The 18,173-nt window shown below is 44.5% G+C and overlaps 1 protein-coding gene across 1 annotated transcript in view; it reads right to left on the bottom strand.

Moving 5' to 3' along the window:
* LOC119160149 (uncharacterized) overlaps positions 1-18,173 on the bottom strand; it is a 57,450-nt gene that overhangs the window by 37,934 nt on the left and 1,343 nt on the right. Inside the window, exons 2-4 of the mRNA XM_037412857.2 lie at positions 17,215-17,338; positions 11,527-11,649; positions 4,716-4,917 (exon numbers count right to left, since the gene is read on the bottom strand). Of these exons, the coding sequence (XP_037268754.1) occupies positions 4,716-4,917; positions 11,527-11,649; positions 17,215-17,313 (424 nt within the window). The 5' untranslated portion in view covers positions 17,314-17,338. The remainder of the gene's footprint in view (positions 1-4,715; positions 4,918-11,526; positions 11,650-17,214; positions 17,339-18,173) is intronic.

The following is an 18,173-nucleotide window of genomic DNA, read 5'->3' on the forward strand; positions in this document are numbered from 1 at the left end:
CTAGTTTATAACATCTTGCATCTTTTCATCATCAGCTACAAGTACCATTATCTAGTAAACACTACAAGAACTAAACGAGAGGTGGCTACATACAGGAGACGGTACCGCCATCTAGCGAACACTGCAAGAACTAAACTAGAGGTGGCTACATACAGGGGACGGTACCGCCATCTAGTGAACACTGCAAGAACTAAACTAGAGGTGGCTACATACAGGCTACAGGGGACGCACAGCCCACGCCCTAAGGAGCTTCGCACCTAAAACAAGGGTGCCCTCTAAGGCCACAATACTGCGGAGAAAAGACACTTCTTCTACCCCATGAGGTAGGAGAACACATAATGGCTTCTCCCATTCCCAAAAACATGAGTGTCGACAAATCACAGCATATTTAAGGAGTGAACGATGATGAGTGGGGTGAAGCTTCGGAGTGTTGTATTGGTAAACCGCGAATCGTCCGTCCGTTCGTCCGCTGGGCACGTCTGTCTGTTTGTTTATCCGTCCATATCCGCCCGTTCATCCGTCCGTCTGTCTGTCTGTCCCTTCGTCCGTCTTCCTGTCTGTCCGTCCATTTGTCTCCTGTCTGTCTGTCTGTCTGTCTGTCTGTCTGTCCATCCGTTCGTCTATCCGTCTGGCTGTTCGTCCGTCCGTTTTTCTGTATGTCTGTCCATCCGTCTGTTTGCCTGTCTGTCTGTCCATCCGTCTGTTTGTCTGTCTGTCTGTTCGTCCGTCCGTATGTCTGTCCATCTGTCCATCCATCTACCTGTCTGTCCGTCTGTCTATCTGTCCATCCGTCCGTCCGTCTGCCTGTCTGTCCATCTGCCTGTCTGTCCGTCCGTCTGTCCATCCGTCTGTCTGTCCGTCCGTCTGCCTCTCCATCCATCTGCCTGTCTGTCTGTTCATCCATCCGTTTGACTGTCTATCCGTCTTTCTGTTCGTCCATCCGCTTGTCTGTCTCTCCATCCATCTGCCTGTCTGTCTGTTCATCCATCCGTTTGACTGTCTATCCGTCTTTCTGTTCGTCCATCCGCTTGTCTGTCTCTCCATCTGTCCCTTCGTCCGTTTGTCTATGTCTGTCTGTCTGTCTGTCTGTCTATCCCTTCGTCCATTTGTCTGTCTGTATGTCTGGCTTTCTGTCCGTGCATCTGTCCGTTCATCTGCCTGTCTGTCCGTACGTCTGTTTATTCTATCTGTCTGTCTGTGCATCTGTTTGTCTCTCCGTCCGTCCGTTTGTCCGTCAGTCCGTTCGTCTGTCTATCTGTCGTTCGTCTGTCCATCCGTCCGTCTGTCTGCCTGTCCACCCGTCAGTCTGTCTGTATGTCTGTCCGTCCGTTCGTCCGTCTGCATGTCTGTCTGTTCGTCCGTTTGTCTGATCGTCCGTCTGTCTGTCCGTCTGTCTGTCTGTCTGTCTGTCTGTCTGTCTGTATGTATGTCTGTACGTCTGTCTACCTGCCTGTCCGTCGGACCATCTGCCTGTCTGTCCGTCTGTCTGTCTACCTGTCTGTCTGTGTCCGTCCGTCTGCCTATCTGTCCGCCCGCCCGTCTGCCTGTCTGTCCGTCCGTGCGTGCGTTTTTCTGTGTGTCTGTCTGAATTGTCATCTGTTCATCCTTCTGTATGTTTGTATGTCTCTCCATTCGTGCGTCCATCTAGTGAACATTCCAAATACCGCCACCTCGCATCTTTTCATCATATATTCATCATATACAAGTACCGCCATATAGCAGGCATTTAAAAAAATTGGCAGATTCCACATACAGTGGAAATTGAATATATGTGAAGCACGAATGAGGAATGTTGTATATGGCACATTAAAATCAGCACAACGTTACGAGGCTGACGTAAACTATGCCGTACATGATTTCCATGTCATGATTATCATGTTTGCGTCTGGCAATCGTCTTCGTCGTCAAACGCGAAAACCAAACTTGGTATATGTGACGCTAGCGAAACGGCCACGAACGCTCTATGAGCGTAGGATGTAGTCATGTTTTACATGACACGCGTATCATGATTATCATGTTTGGACGCGCCATTTACCTTGTGGCCTATCTACGTCCCGTAATACCAAATTTGGCATATGTGAAGCTAGCGAAACGGCCGCGAATGCATCGTGAGCATGGTATGTGGTCGTGTTCTTACGTGACACGAATGTCATCATTATCATGTTTGCGCCAGTCATACACCTTCGTCATTCATTCACGTCCCGTAACACCGAATTTGGTATACATGTGAAGCTAGCAAAACGGCCGTGAGTGCACTGTGAGCGTAACATGTAGTCGTGTGCTTACATGACACGCATGTCATGAATATGATGTTTGCACCAGTCATACACCTTCGCCATTCATTCACGTCCCGTTATACCAAATTCGGTATATGTGAAGCTAGCGGAACGACCACTAGCGCACCATGAGCGTGACGTGTAGTCATCACTTTCATGACATGCATGTCATGATTTTCACGTGAGGGCGTGGGACTTATGCTCAAAATGTAGTCAGGTCATACCATACCAGTTTTGTAATATTTCATATGAACGAAGCCACCGTAACAGTAGCAAGACCTTGACAAGTAAATCATGACATTCATAATATACATGTCATGATTTTCATGTTATAATTAGCCACTTATGTTCGTCATACAGTCATGTTATGCCATACCAGTTTTGGTACAAATCCCATTATTGAAACGGCCAAAAGAGCTAAAAGTCGTAGGCGGGTAGATAGATAGATACGGTCAAACTCGCCGAAGTTCGCTAAGAAATGCTTCGCATTTGAAACTAAACGAGCGTTGGCTATACTACATACATCGAGGACGCACGACCCACAGCTTAAGGAGCGTCGCCCTAATATCATCAGAGCAGACGAGAAGCCAGGGCCAGAACTTTGCAAAGGCAGTTCGGACACCGTCGAGACGTGTACTGCACAGACGCGTGCAAAATACCCAAAGACAAATACACTGTCATAGCAACAAATCAATCCAGTACAATCAAAGCAACCATACGAACTGTCTCAGTTAGCACGGCATAGTAGGCAGCCGCAGAATTTGCCATATGAGAAGCCGAATACAAGACCCAAGACGCCCTGTTTTTCTCCGACTCGACGTCATAATGCCGTCAATACCTGATCGGCGTTCTAACAAAAATTACAGCTAAAATCTGACGAACACATATTGAACAATATCACGCTGTCACTTGGTGTCCAGCGCAGGCAGGGCTAGAGAGTAATGAGAGGGCCGACGTATAAGCTTGTGGAATTAGTATCCGAGTGCCGATAGTGACTCGAAGAACCTCCAGTCAGCCCGCGCGACATCGTAGAGGCACAAAGAAAAGAAAGACGAAAATTCAGCCCACCACACGCCAAACTTGACATCGGGTACGTCAGAGACTGGCGCCAGTTCAAACAAAAAACGTACCCCAATCTAGTAATTCTCAGCAAAATTCACCCAACGCAGTACCCGGACACATGTCCGTCGTATTGGGAGTGGGCATTTCTTGTCCACATAACGGGACGTGTAGACTGAGGCCACCCAAAATGAATTCACCTTTATTAGGTAGAAACCCATCTGAGAGGCAGTGGAAGGTTTGGCTTGCGACCAAGGATCGAGAGAGCCAAGTTGCTCTGCTCGATCAGGCCCAGGGAGCCGAAAGGACAGTGGGGCCCCGGACCCCACCCACTTCATCCTAATTCCTTCTAGTACAAAAAAGTTACTACTACTACTACTACTTCTACTACTACTACTGCTACTACTACTACTACTACTACTACTACTATTTCTACTACTACTACTACTACTATTACTACTACTACTACTACTACTACTACTGCTACTACTACTACTACTACTACTACTACTACTACTACGACGACGACGACGACGACGATGACTACAAGTATGATTTGTGTTCGTTAGAGACAGACAGACAAGGAACTTTATTAGGGTCCTGATTAAAAAAGAAAACGCCAGGCCTGCGCGAAAGGCACAGCACAGTCACAGCAAAAGCTAGAAAAGCGGCCTTTCAGAGCCTTTTCCAACAGTCATTGGGTAACTGCTGCAACCACAATTGCTTGATAGCCACTGCGGCACTAATAATAAAAACTTTGGGGCAGTAGACCGGCATTCGCTATGCTATTTTTGTCATTTTTTCTGAGAAGCGTGGTATCCGCTAAACACTTGCAAGGACGAATTTCGTGCCAGTTGTCCAGGCAGTGGCTGACGACGATGAAGAATTATGCCTGAAGTGGGTATGCGCCACAGTTAATAGCTGAACAACAACAACCTTTTTTAATGGGTTGGAGCATTGGAATTGGACGACCCACTCGATGCGCTATTTACATTGTGCGATGACTGGTTGTCCTGTCACTGTTTTAAAACGCTTTATAAGTTGCATTAACGCGATTGCTTTTCCGACATCAAGCCAGTCTAAGGCAAGTGATGGAATACTGGGAAGGCATGCAGGCGACCCGGGATCGAGCCCAATTGTGCCATTGGTGCCAGTTTTTTTTTCTTCTAATTTCGTGCGATGTGCACACCAACGGCGGTGGCGGACAACTGCGCGTGACCCGAGTTGTGATCTTATAACAGCTTTCGCTGTAAAAAGGAATACAGAGAGAGGCTTGGTATGTGGTAAGCTCACAAGCGTGATTATAGTATTGCTACGCAAACTTGTAGCGAATGAAACATTCGCTGATGGAATACGATCCAATGTGTGCGCTTCACTTACCCTGCGTGAAGTCTCCGACGATGATGACCGTGGCTCCGGTGAAAATCACGGCGCACAAGGCAATCAGGCCGTCGACGCTGGAGCTGCAGAAGCGCGTGTAGACTCGGTCGCCCCTGCCGAGCCCGAAAGCCTGCAGGCCGGCCGCGCAGGACCTGAAGCGCTGCAGCAGCTCGACGTGAGAGACCGCTTTGTCGCGGTAGAGCTGCAGACCAGCCAGTGGAAATGGCGAAAGGCGGTGGATTGCTTTCAATACGTGGATATGCACATTCAAGTATTGGAACAGATAGCGTGAATGAGCTAGATGTGGGACGCTATGAGATCTTGAGAGATTTTTTTTTCTGGTTCCGTGTAAAGCGCTAACTGGTAAAACCGCACCACGCGCCGTTGTATGTGCGAGTGATAGCACGCGAGCGCTGCCGATGAACGCCACTCAAGCAAAGATGAAACGAGCCGGCCATCTCCGAGAAACGAAATACTTATGTATGCGAGATTGTGGTTATAAGAGGGAAAAGAAAAGAAAAGTGAGCCCCGTAACTGTCTCCATCGGCGTGCGACACCTCAACAGTAGCTCACACGGGATGGGGGTAAGGAGGAATTAAAAGGATAGGTTTAAAAGTATAGAGCGAGAGAGATAGAGAGAGAGAGAGAGATGCGCAAAGACAGCGAGCGACGACATATGAGAGATAGGAAAGATGAAACACGGTCACAGGAGTCCGAGGACGGGGCACCACTTGCGAGAGCTCTTGTCGGCGACAGGAGATGGCGTAGGGCTAATCCAGTCGGCCAGAGGTGCGCTGTCATCGGAGATCACGAGGGCACAACCGGTCGGCACGGAATCCAGCGAGCTAGTCTATGTATTCGAAAGCATGAACACATGTAATGCCTCGGAGCGTGTCACCACGTGGCTTTCTGACGCGGCGCCGGGCGCTCTCCCATTGGTAACAGTGGGTGCATGGTTACGCGAAGCTGCGTCTACCTTTTTCTCAATAGGGAGAGGGCGAGGTGACGGGAAAAGGGGGGGGGGGGGGGGCTGTTACGTGCTGTGCGGATACGACAGAAAATGTTCCCCTTGACCAAACGAATGTGGTCGCATGTGTTGTACTTCATCTCGTTAAAGGGGATCAGCGAATTACTAGTAGTTTTTTGCGTGTTACACTGTCATTGGAAGGTTTACAAGCCATAGGCAACACACACCGACTCGCTCGCTGCAACGGTCTGTGCTTTCTAAATGGCAGAGCCTTACTCCGTACAATACTCTAGTTTGTTGCTGTCACATTCATTCCCTCGCCATTGTGGGGAAAGATATTTCTTTTTTCTTCCTTAACACTTTTTCGCCCACATATTCCTTAGTGCTCTTTCCAACAATTGACAACGACAGAGTGCGTTTTCAAGATATAACATTTCGGAAATTCGATTACAAAAACTACAACAACAAAAAAGAAATATAACCTCCAACGAAAAGGTGAACACGTGCCCTGCCTCCGTTTTTTTGCCGGATTTTCAACGCAGGCGGACACGCCGACCCGATTTGCTCTTTCCAAGGCCCCCATATTTTTTTTGCTTGTCGCAAACTCGTGGCGCCAGAAATCAGCAACACTACAAAATGTGGCCGAGCTTGCAGTATATAAGCCATTTTTCACCAGACGAGTTTTGTTAGAGGAAACGCCTGAAGTTGCTGGCGCTATATAAACGGCCCTAGATGCACCGTCATGATGGCTGGTTGGCTCATATCGACAAATAAAGTACAGCGCGCCTTAAAAAAGCACTGATGCAAACATTTTGCAATTTTTTTTTCTTTGTTGCAATAGCTAGCTTATGAGCAATTTTTCACGCCTGTAAAGCTCGTTTGTATGAGTGCGTGGTGTGTTCATTTATTTAGAGACGTTTTGTGCCGCCCATACTCAGTTTCATTTTCAGAGAGCACCAAGCTATACAGCAGCAGTTAGGGGGCAAGGTAAACACATGTGACCACGTGACTACGCAAAACTGTCACTTAGGCGTCGCGTGCCAGAGCATAGGCCAGCGGTCGCTTTCTAGAGGGTGTTGGCGGTCGTCGCACCAAGAGAGAGCACAGCCGGCGCACGCGAAGCCGAAGGCACGGAGGAGAAAATAGACAGTTATAGTATACCAGGCTTGCCGGGATACCGGGCATACCGTGACAGCGGGATCGAAGTGCGCATGCGCAGATATGTACGGTACCCGAATAGATTACCGTATGCGCACTATTTTTCAGATTTAACGTTACCATGTTAGCGTTGAACGTAAAACATGGCGGTGCTCTTGGACACCCGTTTCGAAGCGATCTTGGCGTAATTGTTGAAATATTTACTTTGTTAGCGGCAAACGACTGTTTCAAGTGGCTTCGCTTGCCTTCTGTTAGCTTCGACGACCGAGTATTGCGGACCAGTTGGCGTAGTTTTTGAGATAGCTTCCCATTTCGAACGCGTCTAGGCCTAACTACGAGATCGATGGAAACAAATCGGCAACACAAATGTTTTCGCGTTTGGTGCGTGGTTCATACTTATTTACTTTTATTATTTCTGGAATAAACGTGTAACAACGCTTCGCGCGGTGACACAGACAGACATTCTCTTTTTCTTTTTATTTTCACTGCTCTTACTTCTCAAACATCCGATAGGCGGTGCCACCATCCCAACTGGGGCACGTAAACAACGTAAATACTATTCCGATAAACTATTAGACGCTGCCAGGAACGAACGTTTGCTGCACCGTAACGCCTCCGCTATCACGTTCATGGTAAACTATAACTTTCTAACCAGAAGTAGCGCAAGCACAACGCGCGTGCTAGCAACTAGCCAACCAAACTCGTGATGTAGGTTTGTTTACGATGTGCCTGCGTTGATGTTGGTTTCGTGGACGAATCTGCATCTCGCTCAGTCGCGTGCTGTAAGATTGATGCTAAATATGTCATCGGGTATATTTGCCCTTGATATCTCGTAGGTACTGTGTATGTCTCCACATAAATCTTTCTCGTTCATTATGCCGCCCTTGAAATTTTGTGTCAGTGCTCCTTTAAGCATAAAAACGAAGAAACAAGTATACCACACAACAGCGCTTGTTGGGTGGCTCGTGCTTTTTGGTCCCCATGCTTTAGACACGTTGTTTCGTAAACAACACTAGATATCAACGAATTTAGCTGCCTACTTTTATTGCAGGAGACGCCTGCGAGCGAGTTATATGAACGCTGCATTCGAAACTTACTAGGCACGCGTGCCCCTCCACGCACCAACTGGAAGGCAGATAGCTGAAGAAACGTATGCTAATAGCGAAAGTTTCTCGCCCCCCCCCCCCTTACACCTTACACAAAGAAGCGCTCACATGCACAGAGGGAAAAAGAAAAGTGCAGTTGCACTGAACGCAAAAGCTATAGGACGTGGGATACAGTTCTTTACCAGCCCTTTGGTGACATAGCCAGGCATTCCCGCCAGCTACTTGGACTCGCTATGTGCAACAAATGAGTGCAGGCTAGCACCGTTCTAAGATACGTTCAGTGACGCTGGCGTTGCACCCGGGCATGCAGCTTGCTCGGTGTCCATGGCGGGAAACGAAAGCTCTCCTCCTTTGCATCTTCCTCGTCGTGATATCACTCCTCCTCACCCACGCTTCCTTTATCGGCCCTTGCTATACAGTGCTATACTATATCATGCATGACCAAGCTATGGGCTATTTTTCGTGAGACACCTGGAAGTAGCCATTTTGGGCTGTCCAGCCGATGTTTTCTAGTTGTTGCGTATCACGACGTGACCAATAATGTATGCAGCAAAATAACCGTATTCATGCGTATGCGTCTACCGTACCAGTGTCCGCTTAGTTGTTAAAGATACAAAACACAAAGTATAAACCGCCTAGCGTGGCAACACTAAAACCAATCCGTAAAATACTATATACATGGATACGCCATACGAGGTTTTTCCGGGGTGAGGAGCAACATGAGGCGGCAGATTTCGACACCATACGACAACCCCCCGTTCTTAAGGTAAGGGATGCCTCTTCAATGAGAGCAGCAACAAGCAGGACGTTTGTTACTATCTCGGGTTGGACTCATAGCAAGCGGCCGAACGTGCTAGACATTTCCATGCCTGAGTACCGCTTACCTAGTGTTGATTATCGCTAATTCAGCCGCAAGCACGTACAAGAGAATATGCGGAGAAATGCTGATCGGAACAGGGTTGAAGCAAACTCGTCTACATCAGCTGGACATCATAGCTCCATCCTCGGCTGAGAGGCTCGCGCTTCATAACTAATGAATTTTAGAAGAAAGTCGGAGACACCTATCTTGGATGATTTTGATTGCGATCTCGGTTACGAAGGGGAGCAGGAGACTTCGTGTGTTATCGTGGAGTGTGCATTTTTGAGCTCTTTGTGACCGGCATGTTCCTTCTCGGTCAATGCCAGTATTTAATATTTTAAACAGATGGACAGAAGGAAACGCTAATAAACAACTACTGCTACTACTATAACTACTGCTGTCCGTACTGCCACCAGTACTGACGATGACCATTACTACTACTACTACTACTACTACTACTACTACTACTACTACTACTACTACTACTACTACTACTACTACTACTACTACTACTAATAATAATAATAATAATAATAATAATAATAATAATAATACAACATCATCATCAACAACAACAACAACAACAACAACAACTCAACAACAACAACAACAACAGCGATGACGACGACGACGACGACGATGACGGTGAACAGTGCTTAGTAGTTTAAATCCGTGATTGTTTCAGATACTGATTGATAGGAATAAGAAAAGGAATTCCCGAAGTGGATAGCGCAGCTGCACTTCTTCGTCTTATATATATAGTGGAAGTAGACGGTGAAAAAACATGGGGCCGCCTACTTCGCTCAACAACATTTGAGACAAGGTGAACATTTAAATGTAAATTCAATCACGACAGCAGCGAAAAAGAAGAGAAATACTGTAAGGTCATGTCTGAAAAATTGTCAGGCTTCTTTTAAGAATAGGATGGTACAAACAGTGTATGGAAGATGGAGGCTGATGCGGGGTCCACATTATAGGTACCTGCAAGACTGGGCACAAGAAAGGAAAATTAATTGACAGTACGCTTAATTATACTATATTGTAAATTTAGACATGGAGTACACCATATCTCACTCGAGGCGTATTTTTATTAAATACAGTCGAGTTGCATTCGTGGCTTTAGAATATTAGGCAGTGAGGTTAAAGTATTGGCTTATGCAGACGATGTCGCATTCTTTTGCACAGATAAACCAAGTGTCGAAAATGTGGTATATACTATTGAAAAGTTCGGCGTAGTATCAGGAGCTCGTTTAAATGCCTCTAAAAGTTTAGGACTGTGGTTTGGCTTGTGGGGTAGCACACCGAACCACTTTGCAGGGATTAATTGGACAAGAACTCCTCCAACATACCTCGGTGTACCATTGCATGCATATAGATTCAGTGCGCATTACTGGAAGGAACGCGTCCCTAAGCTTGAACGACAGGCCCAGACATTTGGTCCCTATAGACTTTCGATATTCGGGAGAGCTGAAGCTTGCAATACTTTCTTAGCAACAAAACTTTACTATGTATTGCAACTTATTCATTGCGCAAGATTCTATATACAACGCTTTCATCGAATTTTCGCTACTTTCATATGGTCTTCGACTTTTGAGCCCATGCGTCGTGATAATATATTCAAGCCAGTTAGTGAGGGTGGGTTAGGACTAAAACACCTTTATCTATGGCAAATAGTGTCCCGATTCTTCTTTTTTCGAGACAATTCCCATCCTGTAATCCGTTCCTTCTTGCAGGTTACACTCGTTGATTGCTTACCAGATTTAATTGTTTCATCCAACTTTTCCAAACGCCCATGCTTGTGGGGATTCATGCAGGAGGTTTACCTCGCAGTTCAGTTCCTTAAAGCTCGCTTCTCTGTAGAATACCTGTACACAGTATCGCGCAAGGCGCTGTATAAGGACCTACTGAGTACACTCTTCCCACCTCCATTGTACCGTTTAATCTACGCCAATCTTCCAGGTCACGATGTGTGGAAGCGAGTGCGCAAAATGTACATTCCACCGAATTCAAAAACATTCTTCTATAAACTCCACTCTGAAACATTGGCGGTAAACACATGGTTAGAAAGAAAAGGTATTTTCATTCCGTCTGTTAACTGCCGTCTATGTGATGTGCCGGAAACGATTGAACATTGCTTTGTTAGCTGCAAAGATGCCATACTGTTTTGGGATGTCCTTCAGCGAGCACTGAAAAAACGTTTTGTCATTAATTCTCACACAATACGTTATCTTCTGCCAGCAGCGCTTGATGAAGTACCATATGATATGTTTTTCCTCATGGGTATGCACAGCTTGTGGAAGACACGAATGCAAGACCGCAATGTAGAGCCCACCACCTCTTCAAGCGCACACTTCCTTCAAATGGCTATCCACCTGAAAAACATTTACGACGAGCTAGACTTTAGACCGGACTGGTACTGCGTCTTAGAGAACTGTTTGACCTCACCCCTTTTTTGTTTGTATAACACAATGTGAAAAACTCTCCATGTGAAGAACACGCGTTGTGTTAGGCATTTAGTGTTTATGAGTAACACTTGAACGCTTACTTTCGCGATTTGATTGTACTTTTGTTCGCTTGATTTTGTCATGATTGCCCAAGTACTTTAATAAATACCATGGTAGAAAAAAATTATTAGATCAATGGAGACATACTTTATTGTTCTGGGTAGGTGCCTTGTGCACGAGAAAAAAAGAGTAGGGTGGTTCATCTTGGCAAACTTACAATCGCCGCCTTGTCTCCGCTTCTCAGCATGCGCTCTTCAAGGAGGGCAAACAGCGAGCACGATGGAACGTGCACGTCCGGATAGGGCGAGTGGATGACACCGTCTTTTATCGTCGCTCTCATCTGCAACGCACACAGTAGTCATGCACAGTCGACTAGCCAGGAAAGCACGAACAAGTCTGCTTGGCGTGCTGACGATATATGTTTTGTGGATGTCTATATTCGGCCGGTATTTCTACAACCAGTCCAATCTTACGCCAACTAAACATCAGTATGTGCATGAAACTCGTTTGAAAAACTAACTTTTCACATTTGGGTTGTAATTTCATACGTTCATGCTCCATGAGATGCTAAGTAACAGAGAACTAGACTAAAAAATACAAATGTACGTACAAAAAATTGAGCGCTTTTTTGTATATGCTACTATTTTACGCCTTTTGACCTGTTTACGTTTTGCTGGACATCTACCCCTACTCTGATTCTCAAATTATCGGCTGTCTTCACGAAGTTTCCGATTAATGCGAATTAACTCGCAATTCCGCGCGTCATAGAACCACTGGTGCTTATATATCCAGTGCTGCTTCAAGTGTGAGTTGAACTGATTACGTCAACTTCAGCGGCATCCGTGTTGCTTGTCTCGTCACCTTATGTAGGTTACCAGGGCTTTCCTCTCTCTAATGAGTGTCACCCATCACCACTCCTTTCTCAACAGAATCCCCGAGGCACGTGCTGAAAAACGCTTGCTGTAAAGCCTAATCCTAAAGAGGCGCTGTGTAAGAGAACGTAGAAGTATTCGAGGTTGGATCGGGCTATAGGTGGCAGCACCATCTTCGCGGTAGTGTGGATAGGTGGACGGCGACGTTTGTACAAATACACGCAGTGGCGCTTCGTTGCGTGCGGTATGAGCATATGTCGGCGAATAAAATGCGTTCGCTGCAGTTTACTGGCAATACTTGCGCTGCTGTCCACTGAATTGGTGCACGAAGCCTATGCAACGTTGCCATTACTAGCGAGTGAATCGCATTCTGCCTGTCAAAGGGATGCTCGCCCTAGTTGACCGACTGCGCGCTTTCACACTAAATCACGATTTTAATTTATGTGTTGTTTGTACGTTCTTATCTTGTGATCCACCTGCTATAAACTGCTGTAGCGTATTCACTTATTTCTAACAACTTATGTCCTTCTTTCTCATCTGCATACAAAAACAGCACGCAATAATTGCTTTAAGTATTCATTTTTTCCTCGCACCATAGTCGAGTGGAACAAACTAACTAATGCAATTGTTTCAGCACCCTCATTGGCATTGTTTTCCTCGAAATTAGAAAGTGCACTAACCAGTTGATTTGTTGAATCGTATTACATACCACTGTACATGCTTGTATAATTGTAGTCTTCTATTTTTTATTGTATGATATTGCCAGTTGAAGTTTGTATTTGCCCTATACACATTGTATAACCTGTATATATTATATGTCATTGTACTTGCCATTTATTCATGACTAACTTCATGTACCACCCTGCTAAAATCACCAAAGGTGATTGCAGTATCTGTAAATAATAATAATAAAAAAAAAAAGAAAGAAGCCAGGGCTGCGTGGAACGCCCAGCACTAGCCACAGTGAAAGCTGGAAGAGCGGCCTTTCAGAGCCCTTTTTGTTAACACTGTTTGGGTAGCTGCTGCAAGCACACTTGCAGGGTACCCACTATGCCATTAATCATTGTGTAGTAGGCAGTCCTTCGATAATGATGATGATGATGCCTCCACTATGACTCTTGGCCACTCAGGGGGATGGGCCAAAAATTGGTGATATAAAAGTTTAGGCCTTTCAAGTGATACATAATAATAAAAAACAAAGTAGGATAAAGCAAACGTCGAAACAGAAAGAGTTCAATGATTCAATTTTTGCCATTACGACCACACAGAATAGTATATATCTTAAATGGAAATTACAGTAATTTCAAACATGTCTAAAATTGATGTTTTGAATTTGATTAATGATACTATATTAAAAGTCAAACAAAAATTTAGAGGCGAATTTGTTTTGTTTCAGGAACAATACTGCAAACGGCATCAAAGGCATTCCTGTGGCTGTAGTCCAGAACCGAAGCGCCAAAGGTGAGTATACTGTCAATGGTGAAGGGCAGCTCAAGATTAGCGAATGGGAGGACAAGTAGACGTTTTAAATGCGAAACATGTCTTAGAGAACTTTGGTGTCTTTAAGCGTATCTATCTATCTATCTATCTATCTATCTATCTATCTATCTATCTATCTATCTATCTATCTATCTATCTATCTATCTATCTATCTATCTATCTATCTATCTATCTATCTATCTATCTATCTATCTATCTATCTATCTATCTATCTATCTATCTATCTATCTATCTATCTATCTATCTATCTATCTATCTATCTATCTATCTATCTATCTATCTATCTATCTATCTATCTATCTATCTATCTATCTGCTTACGTTTGGGTGCTCTCGTGGTCAGACCCTTAACTCGGCGTGAACCAAAATTAGCATGAAAGGGTAAAATGGTTTGACGAATATGACGCACTGGTCAAGACATGAATAATGCCACAATCCCGTCGCGTACGTCATCAAACACTTCCCGTCAGACAGTGGCCCACGGGCGGGTTTGTGCCACAGCTAATTGATACTTAGTATCTACCAAGGGACCATGAGAACATATATGGGAAATTTTAACGCGTGAGCGTTAAGAAATACCCGACATCGGTAGCGTCGACCCAATGAATTCAAAAAAGAAATAACAGGGTCTCAGCTGGAATCAAACCCAAGCATTCGGCGCGGCAATGAAGCACTTTACCACAGAGCTGCGCCTGGCCTCGGAACTACTTTTCAAATAGACGCGAATCTTCGTCAAACGTCAATAGTGGTTGCAGTGCTGCCTACCCTATTTTATAAACATTACATATCAACTCTTTTGATACAGCCATGACGTAGGCCATTCAACATCTGAACAAAAGCTGCTTAAGGGACATATCACCAGACCAGCCCTGTGTGAATATAGATTAAAAGAGGGCACACGACATTGTAATCTAGTTAGCATGACTTCCAGCTGTCTATATTGCACCAATTGATATTTCATCGATATTTTAAATATCTAAAATCAGTCCATGGCGTTACTGATTCTATGGTATCAGCACTAAGGGAAAATTTTTGATATCTTATCGCCGTTACACTAGCCACTACCGGAAGGACAGAAAGTATTGGCCCATTTAATGCCACTCGAGCTAACGAGTTCGCCCTTTAATTTAACTCTAATCCGCAATGCCCACGTACCTATAATAATTTTAAGAGCTTCAGCTGTGGAGGAACTAGCGTAAAAAATTTCTGTAAGGTATCTGTTTTAGATGATGGTGTAAGTGACGTGCATACGCACAGGGAGTCTGTAATTATCAAAGCAGTACGGTTGTTCAAAGTAAGTTTATGTGGTGCTAGAACAATTGCAAAAACGTTCAGCTCCAAATGTAAGTGTGCTGTTCGGTAGCATTACTGAAAACCACCAGTCGAGAGAAGGAGAGTAAATACCTGCTCCTGCCTTTTTCTATATTACTGAAGCATCAGTGGCTATTACATTATTTGCTTCCACATGTGCAAGATAATCTTGCAAGCGGCTATTTAAGACCACGTGTGATTGAAATTTACGCTTATAGGGAAAAGTTTTGTGATATTTCATTGTAAGATATTGATTTGGCACATTTGCGGCTGGTGCATTTCGAATTTTCTCGTTTAGTCTGTTTATAATTGCCTATGAACAAAAATAGTTTGCGGTGTAAAAAACCGTGGCCAATCAGTCATAAAAAAGTGTGTGGGTTGTTGATGAATGCATATTGTGATTGTATTGACGAATAGCTCTAAAATTTTAGACATGTCTGAACCGTCAGGATACGGAATTGACAAGACAATCTTGGTAAGCGCACCTCCTGATACAGAACAATGCAACCAACTGAGGCAGCCCTAGACATATTCGCAGGGCTTCATGCTCCAAGATGATCAAAGACTTAAGTTTATAAGCAGGGCCACTTGAGAATAACACTCACTCAAATTTTAGTATGGGATGCATGCAGTACATTTTGTACATCATCACCAGCGTGTCCCTACGTAAATTATAGCGTTTGCAGGTCAATCTACGAATCATGGCTAAGACACATTGTGCCTTACATGCCATACTCTCTGTGTGAGGAGTCCAGTTTAATTTATCATTTTAAGTCATTCCCAAACATTTGAGCGACTCAACTTACGAAATAGGCTCTTTAAAAAAATTTGTAATTGAGATATGATCTGTTTACGGAACTATCAACATTACACTTTTGTTTGCATTTAGCGGCATGCATATTGTCTCTAACCACTCCTCTACAAAATTCATGTATACCTCTGCAGTTTTTCATTTAGAATCAATGTTAATGTCTTAAAAAATTGACAGTAATTATGCGATCCTTCGTCATTATTCGGAGAAGCGTGGTATCCGCTGCACACTCGCAAGGAGCTTTGTGGATTCTTTTTTGTGCTGTGGCTGACGACGATGAAGAATTATGCCAGAAGCTTTTGTAATCCCCACAATCCCCTACAGTGGTTCCGCCCCATTATAGGTAGACAAGCTCTAGCTTTTGCAAAGGGTGGGAGAATGCGATGGCCCACTCGTTGCGCAATTCGCATTGACAACTGCTTGTTCCATTGCTCTTCTATACGGCTTTACAACTCATATTATTGCGACACCTTACCTCGGCGGTCTAGCGGCTAAGGTACTCGGCTGCTGACCCGCAAGTCGCGGCATCGAATCCCGGTTGCGGTGGCTGCATTTTCGATGGAGGTGGAAATGCTGTAGACCTGTGTGCTCAGATTTGGGTGCACGTAAAGGAACCCCAGGTGGTCAAAATTTCCAGTCCTCCACTACGGCGTCTCTCATAATCATATGAAGGTTTTGGGACGTTAAAGCCCACACATCAATCAATGAAACGTCATATTATTGCGACAGACAGACACACACCCGAACAGACAGAAAGACGGGCAGTCAGATGAGTGGACGGAAAGACTGACGGACGCTTCGTCCCACTCATCATCATCCACTCCGTGGATATGCTGTGATTTTTTTTCTCATTTTGTTCACCATGAAATGTGAGAGCGTCAATAAATCTAGTCCTGACAGCTTAATGGCTGACGGTGCTTTGCGCTGCATTGCCTTTCCTACGTATACACACATGTTCCTGCATATGTAGAACTATAATAACCTGTAAGAGTTGAGCAGGGAGCTTTCATGGATGGATCACGTGCATGATAGTGCTAGAACAAATGTCTGTTTATTTTATAGGGCAAGCACATTTTTTTTTTTCAAACGAAAACAACCGCTGTCTTCCGTTTGTAAATAACAACGCCACACAAACGCTCAAGACAATGTGAAAAATGAAATGTTCAGTAAAATTATACTACAATATATGTAAGGCATGCCGTCTGAATTAACCTATATTGGGGGAACAATATACCTATATAAGCTGAACAAAAATGTGCGCCCAGCGTCCTCATATATATGAGTAAAAAACCACCTTCTTTTGAGGACAGCTACGCTCCATAACAGGTGAAGTTAAAGTTAGATATCTCAGTCACTGAAGAAGGATTGAGGAAACCATAGTGATTGATCACAGATAAATGAAGACTACTTACCGTTGTTTTCCTCTCGGGAAAACTGTATGCGTCGCTGTGCGATGATTCGCTGATGTCCGTACTTGGCCAATCAGTTGCCGCATGTGTTTGCGTGGTCATGGCAAGCTGAGTGGCGTGTCTGAAACTTTATTAACTGGAGTTAATCCGGAATAGTCGATATGGCAAATATTAGCATTATTTGACTGTTAACCCCACCTCATTATAATATAAGACAGGGAATGCTCGAAAGTTCATTTTTCTATGAACGTGTACCAAGCCCAATCATCGCTCGAAGAAAAGAAGAACCCGAGATCTACCCGCTCACGACTTTTAGCTCTTCTGGCCGTTTCAATAATGGTATTGATATCAAATTGGTTTGGAATAACATGATTGTTTGACGAGCATAAATGACTAGTAAAACATAAAAATCATGACATTCATGTCATGATTTACATATGATGGTCTTGCTCCTCTTGAGGTGGTTTCGTTCACTTTACATGTTGAAAAAGTGGTATCGTGTGGCATGACTGCATGGCGTACACAAGCGACAGACCCTAACATGAAATTTTGACATGCGTGTCTCGTAACAACATGACTACTTGCCACACTCATGATTCGCTCACGGCGGTTTCGTTAGACTCACATATACCAGATTTGGTATTACGCCACGTGAATGGATGACGAAGGCATGCGTCTGGTGCAAACATTATAATCATGAGATGCGTGTCATGTAAGAGGATGACTGCATGCCACACTAATGAGGCGCTCGCGGTGGTTTCGCTGGCTTCATATATACCAAATTTGGTATTACGGGACGGGGATAGATGACAAAGGTATGTTACTAGTGTAAGCATGATAATCATGCAATGCGTGTCATGTAATAACATGACTACATGCCATGCTCATGATTCACTCGCGGCCGTTTCGCTATAGTTTCACATATACCACATTTGTTATTACTTGTCGCGAATTGACGACAA

Source organism: Rhipicephalus microplus, chromosome 1 (genome assembly GCF_043290135.1).
Source record: "Rhipicephalus microplus isolate Deutch F79 chromosome 1, USDA_Rmic, whole genome shotgun sequence".
Classification (NCBI taxonomy): domain Eukaryota; kingdom Metazoa; phylum Arthropoda; class Arachnida; order Ixodida; family Ixodidae; genus Rhipicephalus; species Rhipicephalus microplus.